General features: G+C 38.0%; 1 protein-coding gene across 2 annotated transcripts in view; it reads right to left on the minus strand.

Moving 5' to 3' along the window:
- Positions 1 to 14,102, minus strand: part of sestd1 (SEC14 and spectrin domains 1) — an 84,129-nt gene that overhangs the window by 24,293 nt on the left and 45,734 nt on the right. For both annotated transcript variants that reach the window (XM_052016534.1, XM_052016528.1), the window contains exons 7-8: positions 10,754 to 10,867; positions 1,269 to 1,366 (exon numbers count right to left, since the gene is read on the minus strand). In XM_052016534.1, coding sequence (XP_051872494.1) covers positions 1,269 to 1,366; positions 10,754 to 10,867 — 212 coding nt within the window. The remainder of the gene's footprint in view (positions 1 to 1,268; positions 1,367 to 10,753; positions 10,868 to 14,102) is intronic.

The raw sequence follows: 14,102 nt of genomic DNA on the forward strand, positions 1-14,102 counted from the left end.
CACATAGGTGAGGAAGAGATTGGGTCCAACAACTTCAGGAGGTAATGTGTAAAATTGGAAGTCATTGCTGAAGATATTCTGGCTATAAATGGATAGACGAGAATGGAACTAAGCAAGACCAATTACATTAAGTTTAACAATAGAAAATAGACATGGGAGAAGAATGGAGTGATTATTGTAACAACGGATCAAGAAGGCCAAGGAGAAATAGTACATCATAGCCAACGTCAAGAAGAATGCAATTTGCAATCTGAGTTCTGGTCATTTCTGTGCTTTGATAAGGGAGGGCATTCTGATTGGGGAAACTCAAGCAAGAGATAGATGAAAGAAAGATTTGGGACAATAGCACATTCAGAGACTTTGGTGAGAAAAAGCAAAATTGCACATGCAGCATGGACAGAAAATCAGTTAGCAGTGGGCCCTTTACAGAGAGAAATATGATTGCATTCCAAAACAAAACCGTAACTGATGAAAGTTCAACACATGAGTGAGAATTATCAGCTGTTTAGCACAAATTAGGTCAAGAACATAGATGGATGTCATGATAAATTTTGAGAAAACCTGGGGGAACTGAGAAAGAGACGAGCAAAGCAGGTTCAGAACTAGGCAGAAAGAAACCAAAGGAAGACCAGATGCCTTTGAAAGTCAACAACAAGCAACTAAGTTTTATAAAAGAATATAGCTGCTGTTGTTCTTTTTTTCTGGTTCCAAGGTACCTCATTTATTTAACAATTTTGTAATATTCCACTACCTTTCTTGATTATTAATAGTGATAAGATTTTCATTTTAAGACCTTGATGTCTTAGTACAAAATGCACAAATCATTGAAGGTGGTGATGCAAATCAGTAAACCAATTAAACCAAATCAAATACAGCTTTGACTAGTAAAACAGACTTGAAAAATAGAGAAGCTGTGTTAAGTTGGTATTAAACCTTGAACAGATCACACTCCATATACTTAGTGCCTATTCTGGTCTATTAAATGGACTTAGAGGAAGTGGAGAGCATGTAAAAAAGATTTACTGGAAAACCAGAACTGCACGGCAATAGTTATAGGAAAGGGTATGAAAAATGGGCCCCCTTTCTACAGGAAAGAGGAGGCTGAGGAGTGGCCTAAAAGAGAACTTTAACTTTATAAAGGGATTTATTAAGCATTGATACAGGTGCACAGTTTTCACTTGGAGGAAGAACACAGCTAGCTGCCATCAATAAAAATTCACACTACTTTTCTGATTAAACTGCAAAATCATCTTATACATTCTTTTTACCTTTCTTTCTCCTGTTGATTGCCTCTTTCAGATCCATTATTAATTAAAGCTAGTTCATCCAGCAATGATGTTGATTCCTTTGTGAATTTTTCAAAGACCTAAGTTGAAAAAGAAAAATGATTTTTTCTCCAAAAATTTCATCAGCTTTAACATATTTTCAAACTAATTTCCCAGCTAAAACTAACTCACACAGAGGTGCAGAATAATTTTTGGATTTAACAATGTGGATCTAGCCAGATAAGGTTAATACAAAGCTATTGCCATTCAGAAAAAGAATCCTGATAAATTCTCTTAATTCACCAAAAATCACCTGAAATACAAAAGATACTTCTTAACATTACAAAATTGATGTATCATTTCAAGAGCTCTATCCTGGTGTCAGTTAGGTGTGTTTGTTAATTAGTGTTGTAATTCGATCCTTTCACACATGAAGGTTTTAATACTTGATAAATGTTAAAGTTGATTAGGTGTCACGTAGAGTTCTTCAGATGAAGATTAGGTTAAACCAGATCAGTTTTTTTTGTTGCGCCTTTGTGCTGACCACAAATTCCAACCTGATTTTATTTCATGCTTGTTTCTGCTGCTTCAAGTGAAACAGAATTTTAAAATGCTACATATTTCAAATTGGAGCAACTGCTATAGTTTGGAGAAATCAATTTGAACTCAAAGCACATGCAGGATTGGGAGAGAAAATGCCATTCATTATAACACTGTGGAGATATGGTTACCATATCAAGTGATTTTCTCCAGCTTATGGACACAATCGACATAGACATCTGCAAAAACAGAATCCATTCATAACCCAGGGACGGCCTATACATTCAGATGATAGAAACCAATCTTTGTTAACTGTTAACAGTGATTTATTTTGTTATATCTGATGTAATTTTAAATATTATTTGTATGCAATACTGTGCATTATATAAACCATTCATTTATTATATTTGCAATACAGCCTCAGACAGTGCATGGAAAACCTAATGACAACTCAAAAGCTCATGAACTGTTTCTGGAAACCTGAGAGTATAAGCATTCAGATTATTGATGCTTGGATTAAAACCTTCTACTTTTGTAAAAAAAACCTGGTCTTGCTGGTCTGAAAGATATTACATCCAATTCTTAAAACTGTACATGTGGAATCATGCAAGGAACACAGGTTACTCTAACCATTAATTATTAGGCAGATACTTAAATTATCCTAGGTATAAATTACCTCAGCTACTTTCACTGGCTTGGGAAATCATTAAATTTGGTATTGGTTTAATTTGATTGAATTATCAAAGCATATGTCAGTAAATGCCAAAATGTAGGCCATAAATATTCTGAACATGTTTACTACAAGTAACACAAGGCTGCAAAAAGACGTAATCATCCTTTTTCTTGGCAGATGTTGGATCTCAAGCTGTGAGGCAATCTATGCACTGTGTCTAGCGAACAATAAATATGCTGATTCAGCACTCTCTACCATGAGATGGAGCCCTGGTGATTCATTTGCTGTGAGCAATAGCAATTCCTGATTGAATTTGGAATCTGAATACGACCACAATCACATGCAGCACCAGGATTCCCTTAAGAAATCTCAGTCAATCCAATCAATTCATTCAGCCATTTAAATAATCAAGGGATAGTTCCAAAGGGCGAAACAGAATAAGAAAGAATAACATCTGCCGAGGTAGATAAATGGAAGATCTATCCAAAAGCATCTTGGAAAATGACAGTATTTCTCAGGAATGTAATTTGGGAGGTAAGAAAAGATCCACATTGCTCAAAAAATATTCTTCAAAGTTTGTTGCAAATTTTTGCCAAAACCACAAAGCACCATGAAAATATAATGGTCCCCAAGAGATAACAAGACCTGATAAAAATATTGGTAGGTTTTCTTCTTTATTACTACTGAGACACAGCTGACATGCTGCAATGTGAGTGGGAACCAGCTAAATTCAGTGCATTGTACTCAACACCAATGATGTCCTAAACCAGAGTTAAAGCACTTAAAACTGGTTTCCTTATTTTAATATGAGGAATCAAAGTAGCATATTTCATCTGCAGATCAATTCTGTCTTTCTGACTGTGGACTTTAGCTGCAGTGTCATAAATGGACATAAAGACAAAACTAGTACTTCAAGTTATCTGCAATCATGCTAATTTTTAAATATAAATAGTCAACATAAATGTTTACAAAATGTCAACACTGTTTACAAAATGTATTAAACAACTCAGTTAAAATCTAAAAGAAATGAGTTGTATCCTCATGGGTTGGTAATTTGAATTACTGGGCAACATGCCCTCTGGCAGCCTGCAAAATAACCTTCCTGAAATCAGCATATCCTTTTAAATATTTAGTCCCACAAAATTACATCATCAGGGCATGACAGCAATGTTAACCAAGCAGAGAAATTAATGTGGATATACCATTAGGTGGGAAAGGTCATTCAAGGCAAGTTTTGTTCACATTCCTTCTGGGACCAAATGGTGCAGGCATTGGCTCCTAGCATACAGATGGGACTTGGGTGAGCTTTGACCCACTGGAAGCCATTCCAGTTAGAATGGGCTAAATTGTTTACAGCTTGCTGAAGTTTCTTTTTACTTACAGAATCTACCATTTACTACCTTATCCCCAAAGAGAAAAGTAGCATTTTCATTGAAAGTGCACAGCAATAGTTAATCCCTATGGTGAAATTTATTGGACATGACCATTTCCAATTACAAGAACAAGTGTCCGAAGGAGTGCTTATGACTGCTTTAAAATATATCTGGATGTGGAAGGCTTAATCAAAATTAGCTTATACTGTTTATTGGCAACAGTCAGAATGGAAGTGAAAACTAAAATGAAAGAAGCAAAGAGAGTGTATAAAAAAAGGTAAAGCAAATAAATAGTAAAAGGATAAGACATGGAGGATTGGAACTCAGTAAGGACAAAAAATAGGAACCTGCACATGGATGCTGAGGGAAGCGTCAACATAGTGAATGAGTACATTGTATCTGCCTGCAACAGATCTAGAGACACTAGATATGTTATTGAGGTATTAGAAAGGTTGGCTGAATGTAAAGTAGGTAATTCTCCAGGACCAGATGCAATGCATCTGAGGATCTCGAGAGAAGTACAGGAAGAAATTGCAGGAGCATTGACTATAACCTTTTAGTACTCTTTGGATATGGAAGTTATGCCAGAGGGCAGAAACGTGATGAATGTTATTCCCTCGTTCAAAAAAAGGGAGTAAGTATAAATTTAGCAACTACAACCAGTCAGTTTAACCTCAGTGCTAGGAAAACTTTCAGAAACATTGATCTAAGACAGGATTAATAATCACCTGGAGAAAAATGAATTGAGGCAAGACAGCATGAATCTGTTAAGGGTAAACTGTATTTAACCAACTTGATAGAATTTTTTTTATAAGGTAACAGAGTTGAAGAGGGTAATGCAGTCGATGTATACATGGGGTTCCAGTAAGCTTAAGATAAGGTGCTGCATAACAGGCTTATCAGCAAAGTTGAAGCACACTGCATAAAAAGAACAAGGATAAACAACAGGCAACAGAGTTGAGGTGAATTTTTGCTTTTGGACTGAAGGAAGTTGAACAGTTACACTCCTTAGGGCCATTGCTTTTTTTTGGTAAATCTGCATTAATAACCCAGATTTGGGGTGCAGGCCACAATTTCTAAATTTACATATGACACAAGACATGGCTGTATTGTGAACAACAAAGAGAACAGTGAATAAACTACAGCGAGATATAAACAGGCTGGTAAAATGGGCAGATGCATGACAGATGAAGTTTAATATGAGGTGATGCATTTTGGTACGAAGAATGAAGAGAGGAAATATTGAATAAAGGAGATGATTTTAAAGGAATTCTAGACAAACGAGTGCACAAGTCACTGAAAGTGGCAGAGCAAGTTGAGAAAGCGATTAATAAAGTATACACAATTCTGACCTTTGTCAAAGAGGAATAGGGTATAAAAGCAGGAAATTCGTGCCGAATATTTATAAAACACTGATGAGGCCTCTGTTGGAGCACTGTGTTCAATTCTGGTTGCCTCATTATAGAAGGGATTTGGAGGCACTGGAGAGGGCCCGCAGGAGATTTATAAGAAAGGTTCCTGGGATGAGGGACTATGATTATAAGGATAGACTGGAGGGGCACTGGAGGACAGACTGTTTTCTTTGGAGGTGGTGGTGGAAGGGAGCATGGATAGAAGTATATAGAATGATGAGGAGTCTGGAAGAATGGAGAGTAGAAGATTGTTCCTATTAGTGTGGGGGGAGGTTGTGGACCAGAGATCACAGGTATAAAATAAAGGGAAAGTGAATAAATAGTAACATGAGGAAAATCTTTTTATAATGCAGTGTCACTGGAATCTGAAATGCACTATTTGTGTATATGTTGAGGCAGGCTCCATTGTGGCCCTCAAGAGGGAATTGTATAAATATATTATGAGGAAAAATTTGCAAGGTTGTAAAGAGAAAGGGCTGGGGTTGGAACTAGTGAGTGCTCTGGTAGGGGGCCGGCATGGACTCGATGGCCCAAATGTCCTTCTTTTATGCAATAATTATTCTATAATTCTCTTGATAAGAACTGGGAAAGGCTTTGGGGACATCTTTGCAATGCTGCTTTAAGTCTATATACCAAAGTGATATTTTTATTCTAATACTTATTTACGACGACACAGGAGGCCATTCAGCCTATCAGGTATATGCTGCTTCCCAGCAGAGGAATCCCATCAGTTCTCTCCATTTCTCCTTATTTTCCTTTACCTTGCTATTTTATTCTCTCTCATGTGCTTATCAATACCCTTTTTGATTCTGTTGCCACTTATCTACGCAAAAGGGTAATTGACAGTGCCAATCTACATACCTTTGGAATCTGGGAAGAAACCAGAGCACCCAGCAGTGGCCTATGCGTACGAAAACGTGCGAACTCCACACTGACAGTACCAAAGGTCAGGATCAAACTCAAGTTGCTAGAACTAAGGCAGCAGCGCTAACTGCTGCACCACCATGCCATTCTAATCCTTTGACTTTCCTGCTCTTATTTCCCTTTAATTACATAATTCTATACCAATATATACAACCTTACATTTGTTCACATTAAAATCTTTATCTCTTAACCAGATTCCTAGAAAATAATTGCTTTTAGAGCAGAAATTTAGCCAGTTAGTTTGTTTCATTCACCAACTCTAACATTGCTTTCAATTCTATCCATAATCACAACACTAGCTGTCATTAATCTACATAAAAGTTTATTTTTAAAAAGAAAGTCAGTTATGCTATGAAAATGTAAACTTGCTTATTTAGCCATTGTGGTTTTCCCTTACTGTTGTTTCTGCTACATTGAAAATTTGAATAGATGTAGAAATGAAAATACTGTATTATTCAAACACCGGACACAAACTAAAAATGTTGATAAATAATCTCCAAGTAAAGAACCACATATGTATGCTTATATAACACAGAGAATTTTTCTAGGTGCTAAATCCTAATTCAATCAATGTTGTGGTAATTGAAGTCCCCTACTATCACTGACATGTTGTTTTTCCACTTCCCTGAAATTTCATTAAGAATCTACTTTTCTATCTCCTTCTGACAATCTCAGATTCTATTGTACCTTACTTTATTTCAACACACCTGCTCTCATTTGATGATTCTTCTATCATAATGCCTCATAACTGAGTATCCATTATCAGCATTGTGATTCCTTTCATCCCTACCCCCCGTTTTCGTAAACCCATTCTATCTCATCTGAAATCCTAGAAACTAGAAATAGTCTCATCTGAAACTAGAAATGTTAGCTACCATTTCAGCTCTTGTTTAAGTTTCATTCATAGCTCTGTTGTCACACTTCCATGTGTCTGTTTATCTACCTAATATATTAGGTATTGTGTGTAAAAATATATATTACAACATACTCCAAAACTCGTTTTAGTTCACTCTGCTATCCAAATTAACCTACCAGTTTCCTGCATTCAAGTTCCAGCTTTGCCTCTCTCCCTTCTGGGCCGAAGCATAGGTTTACATTTACCTCCCAAGCTTACTTTGGGACTTCCGGTGGTCCACACATCCCTTGTCCCCACCACTTGTGAAGATCTTGGCTGCTGGTTGCCAACTACTTATTAATTGGCTGCATTCAACTTTATTCTATGGTATAATGTTACTTGCTTCTGCTTCATCCCTCCCCCAACTCTCTCACAAGCGCACATTCTTTCTATCATTATTTAACTCATATCAAAGTCCCAAATATCACTTTCATTTTAATTCCTTATAATCACAGAGGTAAGAAATGTTTTCTGGGACATGAGACATTTCCTACTGCAGTCAACTGATATCAGCTTCACCAGGTATCATTTATATATTTACCTCTGGTACAAGTCTACTCTTCCCTAAAAACACTCCAGCTCCATCTCAAATAATCACCTAGGATCACCTGTATTAAAGTCTTTTAATTACCACAGCATGTATAACGTGACTATTTAGACCCAATTTAAGGGCAAATTTGCATTGTAGTCACATACGATTTGGACTCACTCAGAAACTGCTTAAATTCTCTTCACTTAGGCTCTTAAAAATCTTATGCTGAATTTTCAAGGCCAATGTCAAGCTTGCAATATGACTCAATTTCCCAATAATAACTTTTATTTTCACTACAATTTTAATTCCAGGTGCCCCTGTTGGTAAAAAATGAAATTAAATCAATAGCAAGGAGCAATATAGGATCAGAAGATGTCGAATCTTTGTGGATTGAGTTCAGGAACAGCAAAAGTAAAAAGACTCTGATGGGACTTGTGTACAGGCCTCCGAATGGTAGTCAAGATGTGGGATACAAAATACACCAAGAGCTAGAAAAGGCATGAGAGAAAGGTAATGTTAGAGTGATCATGGGGTACTTCAATATGCGGGTAGACTGGGAAAATCAGGTTGATAGTGGACCACAAGAAAAGGAATTTGTGGAATGCCTACGAGGTGGCTTTTTAAAGCAGCTTGTGGTAGAGCCCACCAGGGAATAGGCAATTCTAGATTTGGTGTTGTGTAATGAGGCAGACCTGATCAGGGAGCTTAAGGTGAAGGAACCCCTAGCAGGCAGTGACTATAATGTGAAAGAATTCACTGTGCAGTTTGGGAGACAGAGAGAGAAGCTGAAATCTGATGTAATAGCATTACAGTTGAGTAAAGGTAACTACAGAGGCACAAGGGAGAAGCTGGCCAGAGTTGATTTGAAGGGGACCCTAGCTGGGAAGACAGTGGAGCAGCAATGGCAGGAGTTTCTGGGAGTAATTCAGATGACACAGCAGAATTTCATCTCAAGGAAGAAGAAAAGGCAACCACGGCTGACAAGGGAAGTCAGGAACAGCATAAAAGCAAAAGAGAAGGCATACAAAATGGCAAAGATTAATGAGAAGCCAGAGGATTGGGAAGCCTTCAAAAGCCAACAGAGGACAACTAAAAAGGCTATAAGAGAGGAGAAGATGAAATACAACTAGACAAGAATACAAAAGAGGATTCCAAAAGTTTTTTTTAGATGCATAAAAGGTAAGAGAGAGGCAAGGGTGGACATTGGACCGCTTGAAAATGATGCTGGAGAAGTAGTAATGGGGAATAAGGAAATGGCGGAGTAGTTAAATAAGTACCTTGCATCAGTCTTCACAGTGGAAGAATCCAGTAACATACCAGAAATTCAAGAGAGTCAGGGTGCAGAAGTGAGTGAAATGGTCATTACTCAGGAGAAGGTGCTTGGGAAGCTGAAAGGCCAAATCACCTGGACCAGATGGACTCCACCCCAGAATTCTGAAAGATGTAGCTGAAGAGATTGTGGACGCATTAGTTGTGATCCTTCAAGAATCACTAGAGTCAGGGAGGGTTCCCAGAGGACTGGAAAATCGCAAATGTGACACCCCTGTTTAAGAAGAAAGGGAGGCAAAAGACAGGAAATATTAGGCTGGTTAGCCTGACCTCAGTGGTTGGTAAGATTTTAGAGTCCATTATTAAGGATGAAATTTCAGAGTACTTGGAAGTATGTGATAAAATATGCTGAAGTCAGCATGGTTTCCTTAAAGGGAGATCTTGACTGACAAATCTGTTGGAATTCTTTGAGGAAGTAAAAAGCAGGTTAGACAAAGGAGAGTCGGTGGATGTTATTTACTTGGATTTTCAGAAGGCCTTTGACAAGGTGACGCACACAAGACTGCTAAACAAGATAAGAGCCCATGGTGTTAGAGGTAACGTAGTAGCATGGATAGAAAACTGGCTGACTGGCAGAAGTCAAACAGTGGGTATAAAGGGATCCTTTTCAGGATGGCTGCTGGTGACCAGTGGAGTTCCACAGTGGTCAGTGTTGAGACCGCAACTTTTCACTTTATACATTCATGATCCGTATGAAGGAACTGATGGCATTGTGGACAAGGTTGAAGATGATATCAAGATAGGTGGAGGAACAGGTAGTTTTGCGGAGGCAGGGAGTCTGCAGGTTGGGAGTGTGGGCAAAGAAGTGGCAGATGGAATACAGTGGAATACAGTGCGGTGATGCACTTCAATAGGAAGAATAAAGATGTAGACTATTTTCTAAATGCAGAGAGAATTCAGAAATTGGAGGTGCAAAGGGACTTGGGAGACCTGGTTCAGGATTCCCTTAAGGTTAACTTGCAGGTTGAGTCAGTAGTAAAGAAGGCAATTGCAATACTAGCATTCATTTCAAGAATACTGGAATATAAAAGCAAGGATGTACTGTTGAGGCTTTGTAAGGCTTTTGTCAGATCACATTTGGAATATTGTGAGCAACTTTGGGCCCTGTATCTAAGGAAGAATGTGCTGACCCTGGAGGGGGTCCAAAGGAGGTTCATAAGAGTAATCACAGGAATGAAAGGCTTAACACATGAGGAGCATTTGACGTCTCTGGGCCTGTACTCAATGGAGTTTAGAAGGATGAGGAGGGATCTAACTGAAACCTACTAGATACCAAAAGGCCTGGATAGAGTGGATATGGAGAGGATGTTTCCATTAGTTGGAGAGTCTAGGACCTGAGGACATAGCCTCAGAATAAAGGGATGTCCCTTTAAAACTGAGAAGAAGAGGAATAATTTGTTGCCACAGAGGGCTGTGGAGGTCAAGTCATTGGGTGTATTTAAGGCAGGAGAGTGACAGGCTCTTGATTGGTAAGGGGGTTAAGGGTTATGGGGAGAAGACAGGACAATGGGGTTGAAAAAAATCAGCCATGACCGAAAAGCGAGCACACTCGATGGCTGGATGGCCTAATTCTGTTCCTTTATCTTATGGTCCAGACAAATTGAAATTCCCTATTCAGTTCACTGTTGCCTTAGGTATTATCTGACACACTTCAGCTCTTGATACACACTATTCAGTGAAGTATAAGGTCCAATCTGTCAAGATATGATTTAAAATAATCAGGAAAGCTATAATTAACTGATCACTCTTATGTAATAAACTAACATTCTAAATGCTGACTTTATAACACTTGTAACTTCACAGTACTAACCAATCTTTTATTCAGCCAGTCTATGTGATCGTATAGAAGGGAACCTCCAAATTCTTCAGTCAATTGACATGGTTCTATGTAGCGTGTAAGCTTGTTGGCAGATACCAAAATTACCTGTTGAGAATAAATTGATTTAGTAAGACATTTATAACTCTCCACAATAACAAAAAATATACACAACAGCATTTTAATTCCAAAACTTGTACACATCTTTTCATTGAAGTCCTGGTGTACTACTGTGAAGTCTTAAAAACCTCTTATAGCTATTCTCGTCACAATGCTGAACCTGAATTATAGCTAAATGAATTTGCTTTTCCATCATCTGATTGAAGCAGACTTATTCAAATTAGACTAAAAATTCTAGACTGGCAATTTCCATCACTGGTAACAACAGTCTTCAACTTTGATTCCTATAAGGTACAAGAATCTGCAACTTCATTGCCTCCAGGAATGAGTCTCAGCTTCAAACCATACAAGATAATTTGCATGCAACCTTAAGGAATCTATTCTCAACCACACAAATAATATCGTTTGGGGTCAGTTTGGAAATATTAGGTTCCATAGAACTCACACACTCATTAATAAAAAAATGTTCAGCCACCTGTCATGGTGGCTGGCAATGTGACTGAAGTACAGAGATCTGGCTGCAAAGTGACAAAGGCTGGGCATTAGATATTCTAGGTTACTTAACTTTTAGACAAATAAGGCAAAATGGAAAAGGAGCTGGGGTATGCTTAATTTTTTTTTTAATGGGTTAATAACACTAGAGAGAAAGAATCTTACATCAGAAAATCATACATAAACAGCGATGGATAGAAAAATTGGTAAGAGCTGTAAATATAAAGGCAATATCAGAAACCTAGAGAGGTATGTATTGGTATTGGTTTATTATTGTCATTTGTACCGAGGTACAGTGAAAAGCTTGTCTTACAAACCGATCGCACAGGTCAATTCATTACACAGTGCAGTTACATTGAGTTAGTACAAAGTGCATTGATGTAGTACAGGTAAAAACAGTAACAGTAGAGAGTAAAGTGTCACAGCTACAGAAAAAGTGCAGTGCGATAAGGTGCAAGGTCATAACAAGGTAGATCGTGAGGTCATAGTCCATCTCACTGTTTAAAGGAACCGTTCAATAGTCTTATCACAGTGGGGTAGAAGCTGTCCTTAAGTCTGGTGGTACGTGCCCTCAGGCACCTGTATCTTCTACCTGGTAATATGATAATCATGTGGGCATTATACCTATGTATAAAGCAGATAAACTAAATTAGCAGTAAACTGTAGAGGATGAACCCTTTAGTAGAAAAAAAATGGAAACATGATGTACATATTTCCTAAGTGGTTAGAGACTGTAAGGTGTTGGTGTACAGAGGGATTTGGGTGTCCTTGTGCACAAATCACTGAAAATAAATATACAGCTTCAGCAAGCAATCAGAAAGTTAAATGGTATGTTAGCTCTTGTTCCAAAAGAATCTGAGCACAATAGTAGAGATGTCTTGATACAATTATAAGGACTGCTAGTGAGACATCTGGAATCTTGTGTAATGACTGCTCTACCTACCTAAGGAAGGATACATCCCAACAGAGGGAGTGCAGCAAAGGTTCACTAATTGATTCCTGGGATGACACATAGGTTGTCATATGATGAGAGATTAAGCAAATTAGGTCTACGGTCTCTTGAATTTAGACAACTGATCTCAATGAAATACACAATATTCTTAAGGGGCTCGACGGGGTATATACAGAAATAATATTCCCCCAGCTGGATGTCTTGAACTCACTGCTCAGAGTCTCAATATATGAGGTAGGTTATTCAGTGAGGAGGAGAATTTTTTTCACTCATGAGTGGAGAATCAATGAATTCACCACCCTAAAGGACTGAGAAGATTCCATCACTAAGTATAGTTAAAAATGAGATTAATAGACTTTTAGATATTAAGGGAAATGGCATTAGTGCAAGATACAGGGTTAGCGAAGGAAAGGGACACTGAGTTTAAAGATCAGCCATGATCTTACTGAATGGTAGAGCAGGCACAAGGGGCAAAATGGCTTCCTGCTTCTATTTCTTGTGTTCTAATATATAAAAGCCTTTTGTATAAATCTAAGTGCTAACAATGTCTTTGTTGGATGATGTTTCAAATAGCAGTTCACAACACAAAAGTCACAAAAAACAGTGACTCTTGTATCAATCCTAACAAGGAAATCCAATATTGCTAATATATGAAATGGTCTCAGGACCAGCAAAATTCAGAGAGAAAAAGACATAATGATGCCAGTCAATGCCCTCTCATTAGAACTACGATGTTGTAGATGATCATCTTTTCTGCAAGTATATTGAAAAAGCAGTGAGCAGACGCAAAACTATTCTATCCTTGAGGAGTTCAACAGTGGGTATTAGTAATCTATTTTTCATTTATGTGCAGATTTAATGTAAACTCTATTAAGTAGTTGGTGTTGATAATTTCCTGATACTATGTGCCCTTCTGTGGCACCTCTTCATTCTCGTTCGGAAAGCCTTATGATCAGGGCATTAGTTGCCTCCACATTCTTAATCTAATTTCTTATTTTCCAAATTTTGCACTGGATAGCCAAGCATAATTCTTCGCATCTTTACTGGGTGATACTGCATAACATCTGTACTGTTTCCATTGCTTGGAAATGTTAACATACTATCCCAATGTTCAAATCTACAGCCATAAATGTTGCATTGCACAGATTCTCAGCTTCTGGAGAAATTTCATTTCACATTAGCTACTCTGAATGCTGATGCATCTATTTACTGGGTAGTAGGAACTAATCTGAAGAATGTGATGATTTACATCACTCATAACCTGAACCTCGAATTAAATCTCTTCTGGTTAAAAGGAGTTATCATTATCTTGTGTTTAAGCAAATCCTAGCAAAAAAGTAATTTCACTCTCCTTTTGTGGGCACATAAGGAAGAGTTAAATAAAAATCTTAAGGACTGGAATATACAAGAAAGGATGTAATGCTGAGGCTTTATAAGGCATTGGTCAGACCATATTTGGAGTATTGTGAGCCCCATATCTAAGGAAGAATGTGCTGGTGTTGGAGAGGGTCCAGGGGAGGTTTACAAGAATGATGCCAGGAGTGAAAGGTTTAACGTATGAGGAGCACCTGATGGCTCTGAGCCCGTACTCGCTGGAGTTTAGAAGGATAAGGGGGGGATCTCGTTGAAACCAACTGAATATTGAGAGGCCTGGATAGAGTGGATGTGGAGAGGATGTTTCCAGTGGTGGGAGAGTCTAGGACCAGAGGGCACACCTAAAGAGGGCAGTTCTAAAGGGATGACCTTTTATTCTAAGATGAGGAGGAATTTCTTTAGGCA

The sequence above is a fragment of the Pristis pectinata genome, chromosome 1 (assembly GCF_009764475.1).
Source record: "Pristis pectinata isolate sPriPec2 chromosome 1, sPriPec2.1.pri, whole genome shotgun sequence".
Lineage (NCBI taxonomy): Eukaryota > Metazoa > Chordata > Chondrichthyes > Rhinopristiformes > Pristidae > Pristis > Pristis pectinata.